Below are 27,195 nucleotides of genomic sequence, written 5' to 3' on the forward strand. Positions count from 1 at the left end.
AAGCTAGAACCACAGTAGGACGACTTCTCATTCCCTGTGGTGCGAATATTCACCGTACGTGCTCCCGTTGTATCCACAGTGCGGTTCACAGGAATATCAAAAGTCAGTGGAACCTTGTACACGTGTCTCTTAGTAGGAGACATTTTGTTGTCTTTACAGAAAAACAAATGAAATTAAATATCCGCGAGCTTCTTCTTCTCCGGGGGCGGGTGCTCACCTTGGCGGTTGCTTACAGTAGAAGAAGAAGCGCTTCCTCTTCTATGGGGGCGGTTGCTTACCGTAGAAGAAGAAGCGCTTCCTCTTTTACGGGGAAAAAAGATGGCGACTGTTTACCGTAGTTGCGAGACCTAAACCTTATGAAAATAAATATGAATATTAATCCATATATAAGGCGCACCGGGTTATTAGCCGCACTGTCTGCTTTTGACAAAAATTGTGGTTTTTAGGTGCGGCTTATGGTGCGGAAAATACGGTAATGGTATTCATATTGCTGCATGACAATGTCTTTAGTTAACCTTCTCTATCTATTAATAAATTGTAGTATTCAGCCTGTTAAACATTCTGTAATTGAGGACTATCAACCAAAACATGTTATAAAAGAATATACACAATACTGCAGCCAGCCAAAACAATACCCCCTATATTCTTCAACTGATGTACTAGCATTTGTTTAGGTAGAAATATCACAGATTACATTACAGAACATCTTGGACAATGAAAGCATGATTGTGATGTAAGCCATGTTTCATTTTCATGAGCTTTTATTTTGAAGCCGGAAGTGTGTGTTTGGTTTGAGAAGTGGTCGCCTGACAGGTTGTGACAACAAACCGATACAAAAATTGCCTCTTGATATACACTACCGTTCAAAAGTTTGGTTTCACCCAAACAATTTTGTGGAATAGCCTTCATTTCTAAGAACAAGAATAGACTGTCGAGTTTCAGAGGAAAGTTCTCTTTTTCTGGCCATTTTGAGCGTTTATTTGACCCCACAAATGTGATGCTCCAGAAACTCAATCTGCTCAAAGGAAGGTCAGTTTTGTAGCTTCTGTAACGAGCTAAACTGTTTTCAGATGTGTGAACATGATTGCACAAGGGATTTCTAATCATCAATTAGCCTTCTGAGCCAATGAGCAAACACATTGTACCATTAGAACACTGGAGTGATAGTTGCTGGAAATGGGCCTCTATACACCTATGTAGATATTGCACCAAAAAGCAGACATTTGCAGCTAGAATAGTCATTTACCACATTAGCAATGTATAGAGTGTATTTCTTTAAAGTTAAGACTAGTTTAAAGTTATCTTCATTGAAAAGTACAGTGCTTTTCCTTCAAAAATAAGGACATTTCAATGCGACCCCAAACTTTTGAACGGTAGTGTATATATACTGTATATTAGTTATATGTACTTATTATGTGTGTGTATGTGAGTATATATATATATATATATATATATATATAATTTTTTTCTTTTTTTATTCTTTTGTAACCGCTGATTATTATTCTAAACTTTTCTCTGCAGGTAGAACTTCTAGAAGCAGCTCTTGAGCATAATACTATTGTCTGCTTGAACACCGGCTCAGGGAAGACCTTTATTGCAGTTCTCCTTACAAAGGAGCTCTCTCACCAAATCCGTGGACAGTACCAAGGAAATGCAAGAAGGACGGTGTTTCTTGTGGACTCAGGTACTTGCAAAACTAACTGAATGTTCTCTCTGTCTAGCCAAGGCATATGTTTTTTTTTTGTCAGGGATTTGACAATCACACTTTTTCCATCATTTTAGTTTAAATCATTAAAACTAGCCATTGAGAGTTTTACCCCGGTTATTAATATTACAAATTATTGTTACGCTCCTAATACATACTAATCAGGGGTGTCATGCTACGCCATCAACACAGTTCAGTACATACCTCGGTTTTAAAGGTGACATTTGGTTTTGAGAACAGTGTGGCAGACCAATAGTAAATGAAAACTGCTTAGCTTTTTTGTAAATAGCTTTAGTACAGTTTTCAAAATGAAACAAACTGCTGGTAGGGTATGCTGAGAAAAATATTGGTTGTGAAGTTTAGTAAGTGGTAGAAAATGGATGGTAGTTTCAGTTCACCATCTCTACTAAATAATTGCGGCACACTGCTTTCATCTTGTGCACTTGCCTTTATGTATTTCACCGGCAAGGCCAAGTGTTCCCAAACAGGAAGTGGTTGCGGTACCTCGGGATACCAGTGGTAGATTCTGTGATGCAGCTCGTACATTGAAATGTTTTTATTATTTTTGTACAGCGCCACCCACTGAAATGAATTAAAATTCATTTTAATAGGTGTTTGGCCCCCACATCAAAACAGCCCAATTGTATCATGTAACATGCATTTTAAAATGAAAAACAGACTGTTAGATAGTGGTATATGGAAAATTATACAGTAGATCAGGGGTGTCAAGCTCATTTTAGCTCAGTCACCGCAGGGAGGACAATCTGTTCCCATGCGGGCCAGACTGGTAAAAGAATTGCATTAAAACTTAATGCTTAATGTTTTCTTTCTTACTTTGGCCAAAAATAAAACAAGCTCACTCTGAAAATGTACATATTACAAATAATCCTCTTGGCAAAAAACTTCTAGTTAGTTGAAAATTCTGAGGGGAAAAAATGGTGCAGTTTCAAAAACACAATGAAATGACTTTGTCTCAGTGTTTTTACAAAGCCATTAAACTTTAAGCACTTCCTGTTTAGGATTCTCATGTCCGTTCACCATTAAAAACGTTTGGAAAAGCAATCGATTGTTTCCCCAAACCGCCACATCGGCGAAATCCGCAACTGCCACAACACATTCATTTATCACCATTGAAATATTACAATTATAATATAAACAAAACAAAAAGGGCTTTATAAATAAAGTTGGTATGGTATGGTATGGTAATTCTTAAAATGACACCATAGCGGAAATCAAGGTAACATAACTTCAAACTTAACCAATGTGAAAATAGTAGATTTAAGCATAAAATACAATAAAACAACCACAACAAATATAGAAACACACATTTTTACAATGGATTTCAGGGTGCGCATCGTGCATTCAACCGTTTGCAAGCGCTGCATGGAACTCTAACTAAAAAGATGATTGTCAAGTTGACTTAAGTCTTTGAATCTTACAGTTTCGTTATTTGATCTGTTAAGTGGATAATTTACAAAAAAAGAAGGTATTGAGCGTTGATACGGTCACCATCTGCTGCCAGCCACAACAGGAGCAGTTAATTACTTGCACCTGCGCTGAATGAAGTAGCGGCAGCCAATCCAGAGGGCGCTTAAAAAGTCAGCAGACACGTCATCTTTAAATACTGTCATGTGTGACTTGGGTTACACTTGTATTGCTATTGAGACATCCAATGGACACATATAGAACAACAGTTTGTTTCATCAAAAAAATGCAGCTAATTTTAGCACACTGATCTTGCGGGCCGGCAAGTGGGTAGCAGGGGTTCACTGATATTGGCTATACCAACTAGTGGTGGGAAGGCTCGTAACCAGCATTTTTGCTTGCAGCCCAAATACCCTGAAAACCCGTAAGATGGGGCACTCGTATCACGAGGTACAGTACCACCATAGTTGTGTACTAAGTAGACGCCTGACACCATTACCACTTCCTGTCCCCCACTTTTAATGTGTACTATGGTGGGAAATCACTACGTCTCTGTACCAACTCAAAATTGACGTACTGACAAATCCTATAATGAATATATGTACTTTTACACTCCTAAAAGGGGGAATTGAGACAAATGCTTTCTGCGTGACCAACTATAATGCCATCACTCTAGTTACATTTGAGGCACAGCATGTGAGAGTTCTATGCGACTAAATTGCAGTTGTTCCTCCACAGTTACATTTGACAAACTTTCATAGCATAAATTTATTCAACATCCTTATAAAAAATGACCTTCTATTGTGTGTAAAAAAAAACATATTACTCTGTTTTACATCAGTTTTATGTTGTAGATCACTGTTTTAAATTGTATGTCATTGTCTTCACACATGCATTTGAACTTTGTTGTTACTTGTGTGCAGCCTTGTCTGTTGTTCAGCAAGCGGCTGCGGTCAGGACTCACTCGGACCTCCAGGTGGGAGAGTATACAGATTTAGAGGAGACCTCAACATGGTCTTACCAGCATTGGAAGGAAGAGATAATCAACAATCAGGTGTGTGTGTGTGGTAACTGTAAAAACAAGGGATGATGTCTTAGGGCTGGGCAATATGGCTAAAAAATTTCAAGATATACAAGTAAGTGTTTTGTATCGGTTAACATCGATAATTATTGGTATTTTAAAAATATATTTCATGTAAAAAAATGTATTTGAAATGTAACCTTCCTCTAATTATAATCCTCTCAGCTATCAAGGCAGAAAGGAAATGTCAACACAAGCATTGAAAACAATGTAAACATAATTCTAAAATTGCATTGAACGCTTCACAATAACCTCTTAAAATGAGGGTGCAAAAATAAAGACTAAGTAAGAAATGCTTAATAAAGTGTAACGAAATAGCGCAAAGTGTGAAAATGTAAACAGAGAAACCTGAGAAGAACCACTTTCTGCAGGTTTAGTGCCAGGAAGTTACACGCGCACGGCTAAGGTGGTGTGGTATTACTGGTCTTGGTGGGAACGAGCACCTTGCATAATTTACAGACCACAATTGAAAAAACTAAAAAACTGCCATCCTGTCAAGCTGACTCTTCCTCTTTTATCAACAATGTATTCGCTCTCTGCAGCATTCATATTTACTTTCTTTTCTCACTCAAAAGTCAACATTGAGACAACAACATGGTGCAACCAAACTTGATCATTGATATTGTTACCCGATTGGCTGTTAGTGCTTCACTCCCACTGATCAGTGATCACTTCCTATGTTGCTCGGTTACCAGTAAGCGGCTGCTTTTGTTCATGCAATCAGCCTTGCTTTGTACCTTTGTTTTTTTCCGATGTAAAAAAATAATCAAACACATTTTTTTATTGATATTGATTATGTGTCTATTGGGATCGCCCAGTCCTAGGCTATAATGTCTGATGACTTGAAATACCTCAGCTACAGTATGTAAATGTGTGGAATTCAAAAGGACTGCATCATCACAATCATCGCCTATTGGTTAATCAGCTTTTCGACTAGATATTACAGTTACATTTTAAAAACAATTGAGATGCTAATAATACAATGCTGTTCATTTAAATGGTAAATGGGTTATAGTTGTATACTGCTTTTCTACCTTCAAGGCACTCAAAGCGCTTTGACACTATTTCCACATTCACCCGTTCACACACACATTCACACACTGATGGCGGGAGCTGCCATGCAAGGCACTAACCACGACCCATCAGGAGCAAGGGTGAAGTTTAGTTTAGCTTAGTTTATTAAGGATCCCCATTAGTCTACACCGCAGTGTACATCACACAATCACAAAAAAATTGTGTGATGAAAACATTCACCACCATTCACCACGAGCCTTGTGTGTGTGACAATCATTGGAACTTTAGCTTTAGTTGGATAAAGGATTCGTTCACAATGTGAAAGCAACCAAATGGATTAAAATGGATTGTTCAAAACAAAACCAAAAAGCAAGGGACCGTAATAAATGTATACTATTCCAAAGGCTTCCTACATGGAAATAAAATGGTGGAATTGACTCATATAAACTATGAGCACATCTGACAGACAAGAAATTTGAGTCAAGTAAAAGTGCCGCCAAACAGCCCCGAAAAAACAAGCCCATTGGTACTTTTAAATATTTTGATCACTGCGCTACCTCTCTGAAAATAATAGTCATTGATGTTTGTGCTTACCCAAGACTAAAAGGAAACAGGCAACATGCTTTTTTCCATAACACTGTACGTTTGTTGCCCGCAGCTAGCTTGGCTAACGCTAACATCCGATTAAATGCTATGTTTATATATAAATGGTTGATTTATATAGGCTAGTAAGGTAAAGTTTTGTACCTGACAAGTTACTAGCCTATATAAATCAACCATTTATAAATACACATCAGTAGGCTAAATGAACCTCTTCAAAATAAATGCTGTGTGTTTAACTGAATAAAACATGCTTTGATTCAAACTTACCATTCTGAAAATGCCGTGAACACACCTGCATGTACCAGGTGATGGCGTTAAAAGTGAAGTTTGATCATCTCGCGACTGTTATTCAGGCTGTTTGCTGTCTCTTTATTAGCTTCATAACCCGACTTCAAGGCTTTGCTTTTACGCTTGAAATTAGAAAAATCTCACCAGATCCCTTTTTTCCTAACATGACCACGATTGTGGCAGTTAATGAATCCGCCCGTTCACGCCAAGTTTTGAACTTGGTAAAGAAAACAAAACAAAACTTGAGCCCAGAGTCTTGCCTTTGCACATGTAAGTGTAAGTAAGCTATTCACAGTACAGCAAGACCCACAATGCAATGCGTTTCCACATCACACTTTCAAACCCTATATTTCATAAAACTGAATTTCAATGGTACCTGTATGATTTTTATGACTAATCTTGATAGTGCGATTTTGACAATAACCTCTCTGTTCTGAACATTATCTCACAGGTACTGGTTATGACTTGCCATATATTCTTGCACGTATTGAAGAGACAAATATTACCATTGTCAAAAATCAACCTGGTGGTTTTTGATGATTGTCATCTTGCCATCACCGATCACCCCTACTGTGAGATAATGAAGGTAAGTCTCGATCTCTATCTACAATATAATTAGCAATTGTTACAGTGGAAATTAAAAATATAATGTCTTCATTAACGTAAATGTTAATATTGGGCAGCTGTGGTATAAACCTACTTACATTGGGTGGTGATAGTGCATTTAAGAACTGAATGTTGTATAATTCCACCCTGAAAACCGTAGAGTTCAAATAAATCAATAAAGCCCGAAACAAATACCACACATGTCCATCATGAGTGTATAAAAATCAGGGTTTTTTTCTGTTTGCTTGTCAGAAGATGCATGGCTGACAATATGATTGCAATCTTGTCAATGTGCAGGTTTGATGATTAACAATGATTTTGCTCTTTTTTTCATTTTCGGCAGCTCTTTGACGACAGCTTGTGCAATCCTCGTATTTTGGGTCTCACTGCCGCAATTCTGAATGGAAAGTGTGATCCATCAGATCTTGAACACAAAATCCAGAATTTAGAGCAAGTCCTGAAGAGCAACGCTGAAACTGCCACGGACCTTGTAGTTCTTGACAGGTCTGATGACGCAATGACATCTCTGGTTGAATCTTTTTGTCGATGTGAATGACACAGTCAAGTTTTGAAATATTAGTGCACTTTGTCTCTTCTAGATATGCCTCTCAGCCAAGAGAAGTTGTTTTAGACTGCGGTCCCTATGTGGATAAGACCGGGCTCTCTTCTCGTCTTCAAGTGGAGTTGGACGAAGCTCTCCACTTCTTAGATGACTGTAACGTTTCTGTTTTAAGGGAAGACCGGGACCCTACAGCAATCTCCAGACAGGTCAGAGAAGAATTGTATATACAGCCTCAAACATACAGACAACTCCACCAATATTTTGACAAATGTATTCAAAAAAGTGTCACCTCCACTTGGCAGAATTGGTAGAATTTGTTGGTATTTAAAGCATTTTCATTTCATGGCACGACCTGCCTTTTAAGTGTAGTTCACAAATAGTCTAGAGCAATGTTTTTTTTCTTTTCAGCAGCAGATGAGCTACAGTGCATCTGGAAAGTATTCAAAGCGCTTCACTTTTTTCATATTTTGTCATCTTACAGCCTTTTTCCAAAATTGAATGAATCCGTTTTTGTCCCTAAATTTCTATACACAACAGCTCATAATGTCAATGTAAAAAGGTTTAAAAGTATATATATATATTTGATATTTATATATGTGATTATTTCATTGTATTTCATTATTTATAATATATACGTATACATACACACACACACATACATTTATACACACACCTAAAATATATATATATATATGTGTGTGTATATATATATATATATATATATATATATATATATATATATATATATATATATATATATATATATATATATATATATATATATATATATATATATGTATATATGTATGTATATATATATATGTATATATGTATGTATATATATGTATATATGTATGTATATATATATATGTATATATATGTATATATGTATGTATATATATATGTGTATATATATATATATGTGTATATATATATATATATATATATATATATATATATATATATATATATATATATATATATATATATATATATATATATATATATATATATATATATATATATATATATATATAGTGTATATATATATATATATATTATATCAGTACTGTCAAACGAATCATTTTAAAAAAATTGATAAATCCCACCTTTTGAATTTTCATTATGTTGTTAATGCACATAATTTATTTGCTTAAACTTGGCAACTGCTGTTATTTTAAGTTCTGTTAGGATCTATTTTGAACCGAAATTTGCAAGCAAGCAACACTAGTTGCAGTCTGCTCACTCACCTTTTCGCTGATCACAGACAGAATAGCAACCCACGCCGCATTTAAGGTAACCATCCGCGCTTAAGTTAAAGGAGAATGCCCACTCCAAATAAATAAATGCCATTTTTTTTAGTTAATCCAATGCAAGGTTTTTAGTTAACTTGAACATGTTAAATGTGTTGTGAAGAGATGTTCCACAACATTTTTTTGTAGTGACTTTGAATGGAATCAGACACGGATGTACAGTAGTTGCTGATAAGGAATTTAACGTTGTGGAGAGGAAAAAAGTCCATATTTCATGTTAAAGTAGTAGATTTTTAGCATCCTACTTTTTCCAGCTCCCACACTCATTAGTATACCCTTTAAAGGCCTACTGAAATGAATTTTTTTTATTTAAACGGGGATAGCAGATCTATTCTATGTGTCATACTTGATCATTTCGCGATATTGCCATATTTTTGCTGAAAGGATTTAGTATAGAACAACGACGATAAAGATTGCAACTTTTGGTATCTGATAAAAAAAAGGCTTGCACCTACCGGAAGTAGCGTGACGTAGTCAGTTGAACATATACGCAAAGTTCCCTATTGTTTACAATGATGGCCGCATGAAGTGAGAGAGATTCGGACCGAGAAAGCGACAATTTCCCCATTAATTTGAGCGAGGATGAAAGATTTGTGGATGAGTAAAGTGCAAGTGAAGGACTAGTGGGGAGTTGAAGCTATTCAGATAGGGAAGATGCTGTGAGAGCCGGGGGTGACCTGATATTCAGCTGGGAATGACTACAACAGTAAATAAACACAAGACATATATATACTCTATTAGCCACAACACAACCAGGCTTATATTTAATATGCCACAAATTAATCCTGCATAAAAACACCTGCGTGTTTGTTATGCTAGCTCCTAGCTCCTCTGCTAGCTCCTAGCTCCATAGAACACGCCAATACAATTCAAACACCTGATCAACACACACAATCACTCAGCCCAAAAGACCGTTTACCTAACCCAAGGTTCATAAAGCTTATATATTTTTAAAAAGTTACGTACGTGACGCGCACATACGGTCAAGTTATCGAATGTTTAGCAGCCAAGGCTGCATACTCACGGTACCTGATATTCAGCTGGGAATGACTACAACAGTAAATAAACACAAGACATATATATACTCTATTAGCCACAACACAACCAGGCTTATATTTAATATGCCACAAATTAATCCTGCATAATAACACCTGCGTGTTTGTTATGCTAGCTCCTAGCTCCTCTGCTAGCTCCTAGCTCCATAGAACACGCCAATACAATTCAAACACCCGATCAACACACACAATCACTCAGCCCAAAAGACCGTTCACCTAACCCAAGGTTCATAAAGCTTATATATTTTTAAAAAGTTACGTACGTGACGCGCACTTACGGTACGGTACGTGTTATGCTAGCTCCTAGCTCCTCTGCTAGCTCCTAGCTCCATAGAACACGCCAATACAATTCAAACACATGATCAACACACACAATCACTCAGCCCAAAAGACCGTTCACCTAACCCAAGGTTCATAAAGCTTATATATTTTAAAAAAGTTACGTACATACGCAAAAAAAAGCCAAAGCTGCATACTCACAGTAGCACGTCTGCGTCTTTGTCATCCAAATCAAAGTAATCCTGGTAAGAGTCTGTGTTGTCCCAGTTCTCTACAGGCGTCTGTGTATCCAAATCAAAAGTCCTCCTGGTTAGAGTCTCTGTTATCCGAGTTCTTCCATCTTGACTGCATCTTTCGGGAATGTAAACAAAGAAGCGCCGGCTGTGTACTGTTGTGGCTGACTACGTTCGAAAAATACGTCCATTTCGCACCGACAACTTTCTTCTTTGCTTGCTTGGCTTCCTTCTCCATAATGCAATGAACATGATTGAAACAGATTCACGAACACAGATGTCCAGAATACTGTGGAATTATGAAATGAAAACAGAGCTTTTTCGTACCGGCTTCAATGTGGAAGGCATACCCGTGTTCGTCGGGCTACGTCACGCGCATACGTCATCCTCAGAGGCGTTTCGAACCGGAAGTTTAGCGGCAAATTTAAAATGTCACTTTATAAGTTAACCCGGCCGTATTGGCATGTGTTATAATGTTAAGATTTCATCATTGATATATAAACTATCAGACTGCGTGGTCGGTAGTAGTGGGTTTCAGTAGGCCTTTAAAACAGTGGTTTTCAATAGGGATGGGTACCGAATCCTTTTTTTTCTCCACTTTTCCAAAAATATGCTAGCTTGATGTTAATTTACATTGGGTTTTTTTTATGACATGCTACTGATTAGCATTAGCGATTTTACAATAATTATTATACTTACAATTCAACACCTCCAAATTTGTCAATGATAACTACGACTAAGATGCAAGTTACAATCAACAGAACAGTTTTCGGGGGGTGGGGTTCATGTGAGCAAGCTACTGTTTAGACAAATGATTTTACATTGGGGTAATCAGAGTACCTCTTCTAAAGTTTTACGTATCATTGCAGAGACACATCTTTTGAAACAGGGTGCAGCACTAATTTCCCAGAGTCCGTTCTGCCCACGCACATCTATCTTTTTCACATTCTTACTGACACAGTGTTTCCCACACATTCATTTATTTGTGGCGGCCCGCCATGAAAGAATTACGTCCGCCACAAATAGATTTTTCGGCTTTTTTTTAAAAATGTATCTTTTTGTCCTGTCCAGCTTCTCAGGCAAATCATATAGTTGATGCAGATGCCCATATAGACTGTTCAGATTTACTTTACAAAAGAGAAGTGTAGGATACTTCTCTTGTTGCCTTATTTGTATTTGACCACTACTGTTTTCTGTTTATTTGTTACTGACTGTGGCAGGACACCTCTGCCTCTGTTTCACTTTATGTTGCTGGTAAATAATATGGTTGTAGTAGTAGGCTAAAGTTAAATTATTTAGTATGCACTAATTAAAGGGGCAGAGCTTTAAGAGACATTTTAGGTTTTATATTTTATAAGATATATTTTTTGTAAGAACCACAATTAATAAATATATTTCAGTGAATAACTTATTGTTCAAATCTGTATATAAATATGTACATAAAGTGTTGTAATTATATTGTAAAATGGATGGATGGATGGATGGATGGACTTTTAAAACAAAACTGTTATTATTAATTAGTCAGTATACATTTTTTGAGCCTTTTTAGAGAAAATCATATCATTGTAGTAAATCATGCAAATTACTCGATGTCATGGTGACCACGCCCATAGCCACGCCCCCACCGCCACAGGTATCATGGCAGTTTATGGGAAACACTGCTGACACGACCATTTCTTTTTTAATTTCAGCCTGCGTTCATTTCTCGGAGACACTGCAGTGTCAGGCTGACAAATGCTTTGCTGTTTTCTCCAAACACGTGAAAGAAATACTTCCTACTGACTTGTGATTGGTCAGACCGTGCAGCGCTCAAGCACATGACTACTTTGAATATGATTTGTGTTTCATAATGGGGCGATGGTCTGGGCGTGCCAAGCCAAGCCCGAGTCTGCGGCCGATTTCAAGTTGATTGTGATGTAACAAAGAAGTGTGCTTGGATTTGTGCGTGCAAACACTCAAATACATCATTTTTATTTGCGTGTATCGTTTTTTGGATTCGAACGTACGTCCATTTTTAGTAGGGATTCCATGCAACTGTTGTTACATGAGGCCCGTGGTCCATAGGGTTGAGGTTGGCGCTTCCTGGCGGTCTTTACGGAGACTGAAAAATAGCCTGCTTTATCCTAAAAGTTGGTTTTGATGTGTTAAGGATCATTGTCCTGTTGGAACTAATTGTGTCCAAGTATTCAGTACATTGAACTCAAAGTGAATAACAATACCCAGTCCTAAAAAAAAATGCATGTTTACTAGGGGTGTGGGAAAAAATCGATTCAAATTCAAATCGGCATTCTCACATTCTCATTTTTCAAAAATCAATTTTTTATTAATTTTTTTTATTTTTTATTTTTTCATTTTTTTTATTAATCAATCCAACAAAACAATACACAGCAATACCATAACAATGCAATCAAATTCCAAAACCAAACCCGACCCAGCAACACTCAGAACTGTAATAAACAGAGCAATTGAGAGGACACACAAACACGACACAGAACAATCCAAAAGTAGTGAAACAAAAATGATTATCAACAACAGTATCAATATTAGTAACAATTTCAACAGAGCAGTGATTAAAAATCCCTCATTGACATTATCATTAGACATTTATTAAAAAATAAATAAAAATTGAACAATAGTGTCACAGTGGCTTACACTTGCATCACATCTCATAAGTTTGACAACACACTGTGTCCAATATTTTCACAAGGATAAAATAAGTCATATTTTTGGTTCACTTAATAGTTAAAACAAATTTACATTATTGCAATCAGTTGATAAAACATTGTCCTTTACAATTCTAAAAGCTTTTTACAAAAATCTACTACTCTGCTTGCATGTCAGCAGACTGAGGTAGATCCTGCTGAAATCCTATGTATTGAATGAAAAGACAATTGTTTTGAATCGGAGAAATATCGTTTTTGAGTCGAGAATCGCGTTGAATCGAAAAAAAAATCTAATCGTGACCCCAAGAATCGATATTGAATCGAATCGTGGGACACCCAAAGATTTGCAGCCCTAATGTTTACCAAATAACCATAGAAGAACACAACACACTAAAATGCTCTGTGTCTTGTCCAGGTCCTAAGTGACTGCAGGGCTGTGCTGCAGGTGCTGGGGCCCTGGTGTGCAGATAAAGCAGCAGGTATCATGGTGCGTGAGCTCCAGAAGTACATCAAGCATGAACTGGGAGGACTGAACCGCAAGTTTCTCCTCTTCACCGACACAATTCTACGAAAAGTACACGCACTTTGCGAGGAGCATTTCTCCCCTTCCTCTTTGGACCTCAAGTTTGTCACACCAAAGGTTCTCCGTCTGTTGGAGATCTTGCATGAATACAAACCCTTTGAACGGCAGCAGTTTGAAAGTGTGGAGTGGTACAACAACCGTAACGAGGACAACTATGTGTCTTGGAGTGACTCTGAGGACGAGGACGAGGACGAAGAGGTGGAGACCAAAGAGAGGCCCGAAGCCAACTTTCCATCACCGTTCACCAACATACTGTGTGGAATTATCTTTGTGGAGAGGCGATACACAGCAGTCGTCCTCAATCGGTAGGATTCAAACACACGCCAAGTTTAATTTGAGAGTTACAGTCTGACTGGATATTATTTCTGATTACACCCTATTTTGAGCACCACAGGATTGAAGTGTTTTAAGTTCACTATTAATAACCAAAATAAATACCAGATATGTTTTAACTAGAGATGTCCGATAATATCGGACTGCCGATATTATCGGCCGATAAATGCTTTAAAATGTAATACCGGAAATTATCGATATCGGTTTCAAAATTATCGGTATCGGTTTCAAAAAGTAAAATGTATGACTTTTTAAAACGCCGCTACACGGACGTAGGGAGAAGTACAGAGCGCCAATAAACCTTAAAGGCACTGCCTTTACATGCCGGCCCAGTCACATAATATTTACGGCTTTTCACACACACAAGTGAATGCAAGGCATACTTGGTCAACAGCCATACAGGTCACACTGAGGGTAGCCGTATAGACAACTTTAACACTGTTACAAATATGCGCCACACTGTGAACCCACACCAAACAAGAATGACAAACACATTTCGGGAGGACATCCCCACCGTAACACAACATAAACACAACAGAACAAATACCCAGAACCCCTTGCAGCACTAACTCTTCCGGGACGCTACAATATACACCCCCCGCTGCGACCCCCACCCCCACAACTCAACCCCGCCCACCTCAACCTCCTCATGCTCTCTCAGGAAGAGCATGTCCCAAATTCCAAACTGCTGTTTTGAGGCATGTTAAAAAAAATAATGCACTTTGTGACTTCAATAATAAATATGGCAGTGCCATGTTGGCATTTTTTTTCCATAACTTGAGTTGATTTATTTTGAAAAACCTTGTTACATTGTTTAATGCATCCAAGGGGGGGATTACAACAAAATTAGGCATAATAATGTGTTAATTCCACGACTGTATATATCGGTATCGGTTGATTTCAGAATCGGTAATTAAGAGTTGGACAATATCGGATATCGGCAAAAAAGCCATTATCGGACATCTCTAGTTTTAACAGATTAGAGTGTATCGCTGACTATTACGTAAACACAATTTTATCAGACCATTGTACCAGTGGTGAAGTAAACATGACGTGTTTGTTTGTCAGTCTGATCAAAGAGGCCGGGAAGCAGGATCCCGAACTTGCTTACATCAGCAACAACTTCATTAGTGGCCATAGCATTGGCAAGAACCAGCCACGAAACAAGCAAATGGAGGTGGAATTCAGGAAGCAAGAAGAGGTATGTAAGACACTGTACAATGTTTTCCAAACCCTTGTGTCATGTTAAAATTGGCTATACTGTACACACTCTTAGGATCCAAAAGGGCCAAATCATTGTAAAGTCAAACATTTGTTTTTACTTTCAAAAATCTTTTTACACTTCAGATCTATAATCCATCATTTACTTTTAATTATATGTTAATGTTGCATGGCCTTTTTATAAGGAGAAAATGCAAAATATGTATATTTCTAAAAACAAGTCGCAGAGTGAAATATTTGAGGTTGGGTAATAACAGCCTTGAATAGGTCAATAATTAATAACTACATTGATTATGATACAGTTGTCAAAAATGATAATTTTTACAGTCCCTACTGAGCGGGTAATGAGAGGGAGAGCAGGTAAGACTTGGTCGAGTTCATTGAGTTCACGCAGGTCTTTTAAAAATATTTGCCATGTTACAGTATAACTGTAAGATCACTTACATTGAATTTAAGGGATTTATCAGCAGTTTAATTATCAATCAATCAAAACTCTGAGACTTGCGCATCATGTTTTTTTGCGTCAACTGGTGATTAACAGATGCAAATACACCACATTTTTTTCTTATTTTTAAATCAGCAAGAATCAGATTTATTCAGTTTTTATGGAAAAAAACAGAGTAATATACAAGGATTACAGTCTGCTAAATAGTAACAGTTATAATGGGAGGCAATGGTGCCGAAAGAGTTCAGAACAATTTTCATTTGGGGTGTTTAATATTTTTTTATTCCCTACTGAGCTGATAATGACTGTTCTGTCGAATTATTACATCTGCCAAGAGGTTATGTAATTGACAGTTTTTTTTTTGTCAGTTAGCAACATCACTTAAAAGGTTATGAGCGGATTTTGATGAAACTTTCAGGAAATGTTAGAAATAGGATAAGGAACAAGTGATTAGATTTTGGGGGTGATTCAGATCATTTCTACTGTTACCTTAGGTTTGTTAAAAGCCAGAACTTCTTTGCATTGTCTGTATGCTAGCACCACCCACAGAGAGAAAGACAGTGCTGCCTGTTTGAAGCGATAGATGAAGAAAACAAACATTTAATTTATTTTCTGATTAATTACCTTCTCCAAGATGTTATGTATTTGCTGTCTGTTTTTTAATTACCAACCTAGTTCGAAAAGGATTTTGATAAAACTTTCAGGAAATTTCAGAAATAGGATAAGGCACAAGAGTTTAGATCTTGGGGGTGATTCGAATCACCGTCTGGATTTAGGATTTATGGAAATACCAAATTTGGTACCCATACCAATTCATCATTATTTGTTTATTACAAATATTTATTTACTGAAATTGATCTTTCTTCCACAGGTTCTTCGCAAATTCCGAGCTCATGAAACTAACCTGCTGATTGCCACCAGCATTGTGGAGGAAGGTGTCGACATTCCAAAGTGTAACTTGGTGGTACGCTTTGACTTGCCGACGGAGTACAGGTCCTACGTCCAGTCGAAAGGCAGAGCTCGAGCGCCTGTTTCCAACTACATTATGTTGGCTGATAGTGACAAGACCAAAAGCTTTGAAGAAGATCTCACTACCTACAAGGCTATTGAAAAGGTCAGTTTAACCCTTTTTATTGACTTAGACTTCTTTTTTATTGTCATTCAAATTTGAACTTTACAGTACAGATAAGAATAACATTTTGTTGCATTAGCTCGTTGTAGTGCAGGATCAAAGAGCAATAAGGTGCAGATATAAATAAATAGATTACTGTACCGATAAATATATTGCACTTTTTCATATGTAATATTTTTCATATTTATTGGGCAGGGCTTGACAGTGCCAGCATTTTGCACACTTTTATGCTAAAAAATAGACCTGTGCAAATTGTTAAATGCAACTAGTCAAGACAGATTTAAGGCTGTTGCTTGGCAACACAGCTATTTTAGTTCCCTCCACATATTTTCAGTGTAGTGAAGAGGTTCATTTGGCCCACTGATGATAATACATCTATATAAAGAAGGCTCGTATACAGAAGCCTGAATAGTAAAGGTAGCCGCAACTTGTCAGGTACAAACAATTTTAGTATTCATGCTTTTAATAGACAAACCCTGTTTATATTAACATACTTTAAATGGTTTTAGATCAGTTGACTGAGCAGGCCACTCCAGAATTTTTACATTTCAGCAACATTTTTTTTGCTGAGCGTGCGTGCGAGTGTGTGTGTGTATGTATATATACTTTTTTGTGTGTGTGTATGTATATATATATATGTGTATGTATATATATATATATATATATATATATATATATATATATATATATATATATATATATATACTTGTTGGTATACGTGTGTGTGTGTATAAATATATATATATTAGGGCTGCAACTAACGATTAATTTGATAATCGATTAATCTGTCGATTATTACTTCGATTAATCGATTAATAATCGGATAAAAGAGACCAACTACATTTCTATCCTATCCAGTATTTTATTGAAAAAAAACAGCATACTGGCACCATACTTATTTTGATTATTGTTTCTCAGCTGTTTGTAAATGTTGCAGTTTATAAATAAAGGTTTAGTAAAAAAAAAAAAAAAAAAAAAAATTATTAAAAAAATAAATAAATAAAAAAACTCTGCGCATAGCATAGATCCAACGAATCGATGACTAAATTAATCGGCAACTATTTTAATAATCGATTTTAATCGATTTAATCGCTTAGTTGTTGCAGCCCTAATATATATATATATATATATATATATATATATATATATATATATATATATATATATATATATATATATATATATATATATATATATATATACACCGTATATATATATATATATATATACCGTATATTTATATATATATATATATATATATATATATATATATATTTATATATATATACCGTATATATATATAAATATATATATATATATATACACACACACATGTGTGTGTGTATATACACATATGGTATATATAATACACGTGTATGTGTGTGTGTATATACATCAATCAATCAATCAATGTTTATTTATATAGCCCTATATAGCCCTAAATCACAAGTGTACATATATATATATATATATATATATACACACACACGTGTGTGTGTATGTATGTTTGTTACTTTGCATGCAGTCCGCTTTTGGCCTCCGTCCAAATTTTTTTAAACCCAATGCGGCCCCCCACTCAGTCAAAAAGTTTGGACATCCCTGCTCTGAGGTGCACAGGTGCAAAATTGGTTAAGAAAGGTAGCATGCTAACACTTAGCATGTCTCAAGTACCAAGTTATATGACTTGTTGAAGACAACCATTTCTGAGCAGATCTTGAGGAACAAGTGCTCCAAGTCTGTGGAGGTTGGCGAGTTTGACGTAGAGCATGTGTTCGATGACGACAACATCCTCCCTCCATACGTGCTTCGATCCGAGGATGGAGGTCCACGGGTCACCATAAACACCGCTATTGGACACATCAACAGGTATGCACAATGTTTTCAAGGTTGACAATTAGGCAACAACTATATAGAAACGCCTTACCTCTCGCACTCAGGTATTGTGCTCGTCTGCCAAGTGATCCATTTACACACTTAGCACCCAAGTGTAAAACTACGGAGACCCAAGACGGACGATTCCAGTCCACACTTTATTTACCCATCAACTCCCCACTCAGAGTGCCTGTGAAGGTAAACTATTACAAGTACTACCAGACAAACGGCAAACACAATGACTTGATTCTTCTCCTCACAGGGTCCAAAAATGAATTGTGCCAGGTTGGCAGAGAAGGCTGTTGCACTGTTGTGTTGTGAGAAGCTCCACAGAATAGGTATGCTAACCCTCCGACTAGTTTCTAGCAGCTATTGTTGGTCCCTCGTTGTACGCATTGCTGTCATCTTTGCCAGGTGAGCTGGACGATCATTTGATGCCAGTGGGGAAGGAGACTGTCAAGTATGAGGAGGAGCTGGACCTTCATGATGAGGAGGAGACCAGCGTTCCTGGCAGGCCTGGCTCCACAAAGAGGAGGCAGTGTTATCCTAAAGCTGTAAGAAGGAAGTTGGTCAACTCTTAAGTAGAGGGGTCCTGATCCATTATTCATATGGAATATTGGTCCTATATCAGCAAAAAAACAAGTGTCGGATGGAATGGGCTTGCATGTAAAATGTCCGATACAAACAGTCCTGCAGCGCGTTTTATTGTGCAAAACTGCACAGTCAGTTAACATTTAAATATCCTCCAATAAACACAGGTTGGCCTTTTCTTCTATTTTAGTCGAGTCATTTACAAAAGGTTAACATGGTCTGCTATAGGTTACTAGCTACACAACAGCAAAGCAAATAGGAGTACACAAGCTAGACATTTGTAATAATTGTTCTTAATTGACTAATATTGCAGTCTATAACAGCATGTGTAATTGTAAACAAGTATCAAATAAGTATAGTTGAATATTCATCGGCGGTCACTCGAACGAGTATGACGATCCTCCTGGTAGGGGTGTATCCCTTTATGGAGGATGCCTGTGCGTGACTTTGTTTTACGTGGGGAGACTGGTGCACAGACAGCCGCCACACGATCCTTGACAGATATCGGGTCAGGGTCCAGTGGCATGGAGTCCAAGACTACTGGGGACCCTTTTCTGCTGCAGCCTTCTTCCGCCGTCGAGGTCTTCACCCTATCCCTGGCTAGGGGGCAGTCAGGTACTAGGCCTTTGCCAAGGGCCACCTGGGGTAACAGTAGTAAAGGGGTTAACCTCCTAGTGCCCCAAGACCCCACAGAGGAGGGGATGCACTTTAACGTCATGCCCAGGACGTTAAAGTTGAATATTACACGTATCCAATCACAAAGGTGTCAGCATCATTAAATATACCAATTTATGAATTATTGTGGCCACTAAGCATTTTCAAACAAAAAATGTCACTCCACCTCAATTTAAAGACAGCATATGTCCATTCCAGATGATCAATAATAAAGAGGTTAGTGTTTTCATACCTACCAAAGTTTTTTGTTTGACTTAATTTCACTTGATCAAACATTGCCTAACATTCCACACTAAATAATAAAGTATTTATGATTCCTGCTCCACACTACATAATAATGAAAGTATTTATGATTCCTGCTAATCTATCAGTGTAGTATCGGAAGTAAAAAAAAAAGTTGTATCGGGACACTTTTGCCCTCATTTAACTGTACAAATGTAAGTACGTGGCCTGAAACCTGTTGTGTGCGCCTTTAAAAAAAAATCATTGCAGTTTTAATTGGAATTGGTGGTTTCCTTTTTTTGTGCCATTTGCAGATACCAGAGTGTCTGCGAGACAGTTATGCTGTACCTGAGCATACTTACTACCTGTACGTGATTGGCATGGTCCTCACCACCCCGCTGCCCGATGAGCTCAACTTTCGCCGAAGGAAGCTTTACCCGCCAGAGGACACCACCAGGTGCTTCGGTATCCTGACAGCCAAACCCATACCGCGAGTATGTTGGAATGTACTATATGAATTCTGCATTTTTTTAGTCTCTTTACATTCACTCAAATGTTAAAACCAGCTTTATTGAAGTATATATACATTTTATGGAATATATTCTACATTTAAATGATAGTTATTATTCATTAACGAAGAAGTATTATAGATCAAATTAAAAACATATATACTACAGATGTCCGATAATGGCTTTTTTGCCGATATCCGATATTCCGATATTGTCCAACTCTTAATTACCGATGCCGATATCAACCGATACCGATATATACAGTCGTGGAATTAACACATTATTATGCCTAATTTTGTTGTGATGCCCCGCTGGATGCATTAAACAATGTAACAAGGTTTTCCAAAATAAATCAAGTCAAGTTATGGAAAAAAATGCCAACATGGCACTGCCATATTTATTATTGAAGTCACAAAGTGCATTATTTCTTTTAAAATGCCTCAAAACAGCAGCTTGGAATTTGGGACATGCTCATGAGGAGGTTGAGGTGGGCGGGGTTGGGGTTTTGGGGGTTAGCGGGGGGTGTATATTGTAGCGTCCCGGAAGAGTTAGTGCCACAAGGGGTTCTGGGTATTTGTTCTGTTGTGTTTGTGTTGTGTTACGGTGCGGATGTTCTCCCGAAATGTGTTTGTCATTCTTGTTTGGTGTGGTTTCACAGTGTGGCGCATATTTGTAACAGTGTTAAAGTTGTTTATACGGTCACCCTCAGTGTGACCTGTATGGCTGTTGACCAAGTATGCCTTGCATTCACTTGTGTGTGTGAAAAGCCATAAATGTGATATGTGACTGGGCCGGCACGCAAAGGCAGTGCCTTTAAGGTTTATTGGCGCTCTGTACTTCTCCCTACGTCCGTGTACACAGCGGCGTTTTAAAAAGTCATCAATTTTACTTTTTGAAACCGATACCGATCATTTTGAAACCGATACCGATGATTTCCGATATTACATTTTAAAGCATTTATCGGCCGATATTATCGGACATCCCTAATATATACATATACTGTATGTACACACACGCAGAGCACACATTTACAGTTAATGCTAAGTCATGTTTGGCATTGGGATCAAACATTACTTCACTCAATCAAATAAAAAGACATTTAAAAAAATTAACCTTTTGTATGTTAGAAACTTACCATAAACATTCTGGGAGATTCATATATTTGTATTGGGGTACACTTACAAAATACTTACTTACATGTGTTGTTTTCTTAGGTAGTATTGTAAAAAAGGGAATGTGTTGTCTTCACGATAGATCCCACATTTCCCGGTGTACACGCGCTCCGGTGAGGTGACCATCTCCATCGAACTGCAAAAGTCTGGCTTCACCCTTGCCACTGCCCAGCTTGACCTCATCACGCGCCTGCACCAGTACATCTTCTCCCACATCCTGCGCTTGGAGAAGCCTGCATTGGAGTTCAAGCCCATATTTGCTGATTCTGCGTACTGTGTCCTACCTCTCAATGTCGGTGAGTGGAACCACACTCAGACGTTGGTAGGACAGTGGAACTACGGTTGGTTCTTGAACAGGGTTCGCAAATTAAAAAATTCATATAGTGAAGCACATTTCTCCATAAGAAACAATGAAATAATGGGTTCGAGCTTCGTCGAAAGTTGTCCGTATTTTAGTTAAGGTTTGTACACTTTGAACACAATATGTATAAAGTGCTATACAGTACGGTGTATCAAACAAACATAACAAGGAGATGATGAATCCACTTACTCTTTATAAACAAGCGAAAACAACAAGTTGTCTATGTGCTGCTCTGCCAACACATGCACACACACAGAAGTCCCTTTGGTGAAGTGAAGGGAATTACATTTATATAGCGCTATTTCTCTAGAGACTCAAAGCTTTACAAAGTGAAACCCGTTATCTCGATCGAAGTTAGGTTGCACTATGTGATGTTTGTAAATACTGTATATTTTAAAAAATCCGTTGTGTAATCCACCATTGTGCGTTAAAGTCGTACGTCAGTAGCCAAGAGAAGCTTTTATAACCCATAACCTGTTTGGAAAAGGTTTTATTATCATTGATATACCAAATAATGTATAACAAGAATAGTGTTGAATCGATTTTGAATCGAATCATTAATCCAAGAATCGAATCGACTCGTAAGTGCGCAAAGATTCCCACCTCTAATATAGACTGTACTGTACTAGAAATTGTATAGTAATATATACCGTATTTTTCGGAGTATAATCGCTCTGGAGTATAGTCGCTCTGGAGTATAAGTCGCTCCGGAGTATAATGCATAATAAAGAAGGAAAAAAACATAAGTCACACTGGAGTATAAGTCGCATTTTTTGGGGAAATTTATTTGATAAAACCCAACACCAAGAATAGACATTTGAAAGGCAATTTAAAATAAATAAAGAATAGTGAACAACAGGCTGAATAAGTGTACGTTATATGAGGCATAAATAACCAACTGAGAACGTGCCTGGCATGTTAACGTAACATATTATGGTAAGAGTCATTCAAATAACTATAACATATAGAACATGCTATACGTTTACCAAACAATCTGTCACTCCTAATCGCTAAATCCCATGAAATCTTATACGTCTAGTCTCTTACGTGAATGAGCTAAATAATATTTGATATTTTACGGTAATGTGTTAATAATTTCACACATAAGTCGCTCCTGAGTATAAGTCGCACCCCGGCCAAACTATGAAAAAGAAAACTGCGACTTATAGTCCGAAAAATACGGTATAATGTCTCTCTCTCTCTCTCTCTCTCTCTCACACACACACACACACACCATTCTTAAACATAATCACTAACCTGTGAAGATACTGCAACTTGTCAATTTTATTTAGCCATTTTTATGCCTGAAAATATTTTTGGGCCAAAAATACGTAGAAGTGGCTTCAATGTGCATATATTTTTTTACTAAAAATAGGCGGTAGTCAAACGCAAAACAGTAAAGAACCGTGATATGATTTTGTAATTAAACCGCGGGATCCAAAGCATAAAGTGGTGAGAAATATTAAGCATATTGTAGAATTAATGATTCATGACAATATTGTTTAAGTGAGACTGCATATTTAGATTCAACTCTTCCTAACAAAAGTCTGACACTGTTTTCTTGGATACTGTCCGGGACCACACATAAGATAATGAGTAAGTCTATTTAATTATAATTAAAACAGTGCCTAAAATTGTTGAATCAATATTCTGCTCTTTAAACTAAACCACACTGCTACACTTTACGGTAATTCTAATTGTCTTCACTTGCCTTTTTGTACTTGTTCTACAAAGTTGTTGTGCTATGGACCTCTTGGCCATGTCATCCTTATATGAGAGATGTTGATCTTGATAGTTTTTATCTGGTTAAATCAAAAAAAGAAACATTTTCGTAAGGTTTGAATGTCTTACATTAATTTTAATTATTTTTTTAGTTGGAAATTCGGACACACTTGATATGGATTTCAAGTTCATGGAAGAAATTGAAAGGTCTGAGGCTCGAACTGGCATTCCTACGACTCAGTACACCAAACAGATCCCATTCACTTTCAAGTTGGAGGACTACCAGGATGCTGTCATCATTCCGAGGTACTTGTGTATAATTGTTTATTATTGGGGCATATCCAGGACTCGTAGAGGTTTGGTGTATGCAGAACACAACTCTGCTGGTTTGGAACATGTTAATCCAACTGATTACCTTTATACAGTATAGGGATGGTTACCGTTCACATTTGAACCGATACGGTACCAATTCCCGCTACCTGGACATTGATAAAGCTACGCAACGCTACCAATATTCGTTACCTTTGTATGTGTTATTGTTTTTGATGATAAAGTCATGTTTTATTTCAATATTTAAGAACGTTGTTATAGCTTCACATTTCTCAGTCTCTTTTTCAAGTATATGAATAAGTTGCAGTTGCAAGTCCATGATGTTGGATGGCAGTAGTGTAAATGTTATAGTCTGTTGGCTACTCAATTAAGACTTTGCGGATTCTAGTCTTTTGTTGCACCCTAAAAAGTGGTAATACTGTAAGTATTGTACTTATTATGTTTGGTCCTGGGTATGACTCAAAACTGCATCCGGTGATAAGGCTTCAGTTCGGGAGTTCTGGAGTTTTGGGGAAGGTGGAGTTACCCCTCAGTCATCATTGCTCCCAGGTCCACTCTGACCCGGGGTGGTAGTACCTGTCAGGGTCCCAGCTATGGGTTGAATAGCATTTCAAAGACCTCAACGGTGGAAGTGGCGGAGGATGACACTGCATGTCACAACGGCACTGAAGGCGGATGAAGGCTGCAACAGAGGGTGGTCTCCAGTCGTCATGGATCCATGCCACTGGATCAAGGCCCCTCTCTGCCAAGGACCGTGTGGTGGCTGCAGGCGCATCAGTCTCCCCACGCTAAAAGACGTCACGCGCAGGCGTCCTCCCGAATGGGAACCCATCCATTCTGAGGACAGTCATGCTCGACTACGAGTGACTGCCGATGATGACTTATTATGCACCAGCTGTTTGGTTGCAACGTGCATTTTAGTTGTAATTTTCATTTACAAATTTGGGGGTGTTGAAATCGCCATGTAAAATCCATCCATCCATTTTCTACCGCTTGTCCCGTTCGGGGTTGCGGGGGGTGCTGGAGCCTATGTCAGCTGTAAAATCGCTAATGGTAATCAGTGGCAGGTCAACACCAAAGCCAATGTATATTGGCATCACGCTAGGGCATTTTTGGAAAAGTGAAGCCTTACTTTACTTATGTTGGAGTAACTTTTTTTGATAACATTGAAAATGGCAACATTACCTAGAGGTAGTTTGGCTGAGTCCGCTTAAAGTGCTGCTGGAGTGATTGCCAAGTGCCGAAGTGCAAAGAGTTGGCAAACGAGAATGACGTCTCGGGCAACCTAAGTACCCTAACATGGTACCAATGGATTTATGTGAATCGGTGATCTGCGGAATTCGCTTGATCGGTGCAAAAAAAAAAAAAGTACCGGATTCGGAACCCATCCCTGACTGTTTATACCAGCGGAAGATATGCTGAAAGTACATGAGCTAATTTCTTTCATTTTTTTCCCCCTTCTGAACATTTTTGACAGTTTGGCTTTCACATGAACAGAAGGTGGCAGTAGAGATCATTATGGGGGTTGTGCATAGGACAGGCCTACTTTTTGGCTGTATACAGTGTAAATCCCACATGCATAAATGTGTAATATTTCAAAAAGAGTTGCTGTTCTCCTAGAAGTCAGTGTTACTAGCTGTTAAGCCACAAGATATCTTTTGCTGATTCCCTCCTAGGTACCGTAACTTCGACCAGCCTCATCGCTTTTATGTTGCTGATGTGTACACAGACCTCACACCTCTCAGCAAGTTCCCTTCACCAGAATATGAGACGTTCGCTGAGTACTACAAAACCAAGTACAACTTGGACTTGTCCAACCTGAACCAACCACTCCTGGATGTAGACCACACCTCATCCAGGTTAGCGGTATCGCAATTCATCACATCAGTGGTTCTCAAACTTTTTCCAGAAAACACTTGGCTCTCCAATTACCACCATAATGACCAACATTCAAATACAGTAGCGTAGTAGTGCTAAGTGTTCATTAAAAACAAGGCAGGGGTTTTATTTATCAAGCATATTTAATGTTTTTGGCCACTGTAACATTACACACAATGCACACACATCAACAATGATACTCCATGTACAGTACATATTTACAGACTTTTTTTGGTGTAATACTAAATGAAGCCTGCGTACCACTAGTGGTACACGTACCACAGTTTGAGAATCACTGGATCATACCACCAAAGCTGTTGTACAAGTTCTCATTTTCAAGAAATGCATCTCATGGTTATTCATATATTTGTGTGAACACAGTAGAATAAAATTGTCATGTGCTCACAGACTTAACCTGTTAACCCCTCGTCACCTGAACCAAAAGGGTAAAGCACTGCCGCTCAGCAGTGCAGAGAAGAGGAAGGCAAAATGGGAAAGTCTGCAGAACAAACAGGTTTGTTTAATGATGTCCTCATTAGCTGCTGCGTAGCAGTAACTTTTATTCTTGGGGTCCCCTTTAATTTTTGACATATAAAGTCAAACCTCGATTTACGAACATAATGTGTTCTTGAACATGGTTTGTAAATTGAAGTTTGTATAGTGAAGCAAAATTCCCCTTAAGAAGCAATGTAAACATGAACAATTGGTTCTAGCCTCGAAAAAAGTCCATATTTTCGTGAAAAAAAACATACTTTGAAGACGTGCGTGTGTCTGCGTGTGTGTGTGTGTGTGTGTCAGTGACGTGCGGTGAGGTTCATGGCTGGTGAGGCACTGACTTCATCGCAGTCAGATATACAAACATATGAACCCTAAAGAGTATCTTATTCACCATTTGATTGGCAGCAGTTAACGGATTATGTTTAAAAGCTCATACCAGCATTCTTCCCTGCTTGGCACTCAGCATCAAGGGTTGGAATTGGGGGTTAAATCACCAAAAATTATTCCCGGGGGCGGCGCCGCTGCTGCCCACTGCTCCCCTCACCTCCCAGGGGGTGAACAAGGGGATGGGTCAAATGCAGAGGACAAATTTCACCACACCTAGTGTGTGTGTGACAATCATTCGTACTTTAACTTTACACTTACAAACTGTAGCACACAAAAAAGCATATTTAATAAAAAAAAAACGTTATAATGGTCTTACCTTTACTTATAAATGAAGTCCATGCCCCGCTGTTGTGCTGGATTAATGCACTCCTGTCGTAGAATGCACCCCCTGACGGGAGTGTTATATCGACTAAAGCCCACACTTAAACTTTCCATGT

The 27,195-nt window shown here is 37.8% G+C and overlaps 1 protein-coding gene across 1 annotated transcript in view; it reads left to right on the forward strand.

Annotated features, from left to right (window-relative positions):
* dicer1 (dicer 1, ribonuclease type III) overlaps positions 1–27,195 on the forward strand; it is a 76,645-nt gene that overhangs the window by 10,855 nt on the left and 38,595 nt on the right. The window contains exons 5-21 of the mRNA XM_062041230.1: positions 1,522–1,684; positions 4,054–4,184; positions 6,568–6,702; positions 7,066–7,226; positions 7,322–7,490; positions 13,243–13,715; positions 14,812–14,944; positions 16,281–16,523; positions 18,253–18,407; positions 18,479–18,611; positions 18,676–18,751; positions 18,828–18,967; positions 20,216–20,395; positions 21,665–21,878; positions 23,818–23,971; positions 25,672–25,854; positions 26,282–26,387. Of these exons, the coding sequence (XP_061897214.1) occupies positions 1,522–1,684; positions 4,054–4,184; positions 6,568–6,702; positions 7,066–7,226; positions 7,322–7,490; positions 13,243–13,715; positions 14,812–14,944; positions 16,281–16,523; positions 18,253–18,407; positions 18,479–18,611; positions 18,676–18,751; positions 18,828–18,967; positions 20,216–20,395; positions 21,665–21,878; positions 23,818–23,971; positions 25,672–25,854; positions 26,282–26,387 (2,949 nt within the window). The remainder of the gene's footprint in view (positions 1–1,521; positions 1,685–4,053; positions 4,185–6,567; positions 6,703–7,065; positions 7,227–7,321; positions 7,491–13,242; positions 13,716–14,811; positions 14,945–16,280; positions 16,524–18,252; positions 18,408–18,478; positions 18,612–18,675; positions 18,752–18,827; positions 18,968–20,215; positions 20,396–21,664; positions 21,879–23,817; positions 23,972–25,671; positions 25,855–26,281; positions 26,388–27,195) is intronic.

This window comes from Entelurus aequoreus, linkage group LG03, assembly GCF_033978785.1.
Source record: "Entelurus aequoreus isolate RoL-2023_Sb linkage group LG03, RoL_Eaeq_v1.1, whole genome shotgun sequence".
NCBI lineage: Eukaryota > Metazoa > Chordata > Actinopteri > Syngnathiformes > Syngnathidae > Entelurus > Entelurus aequoreus.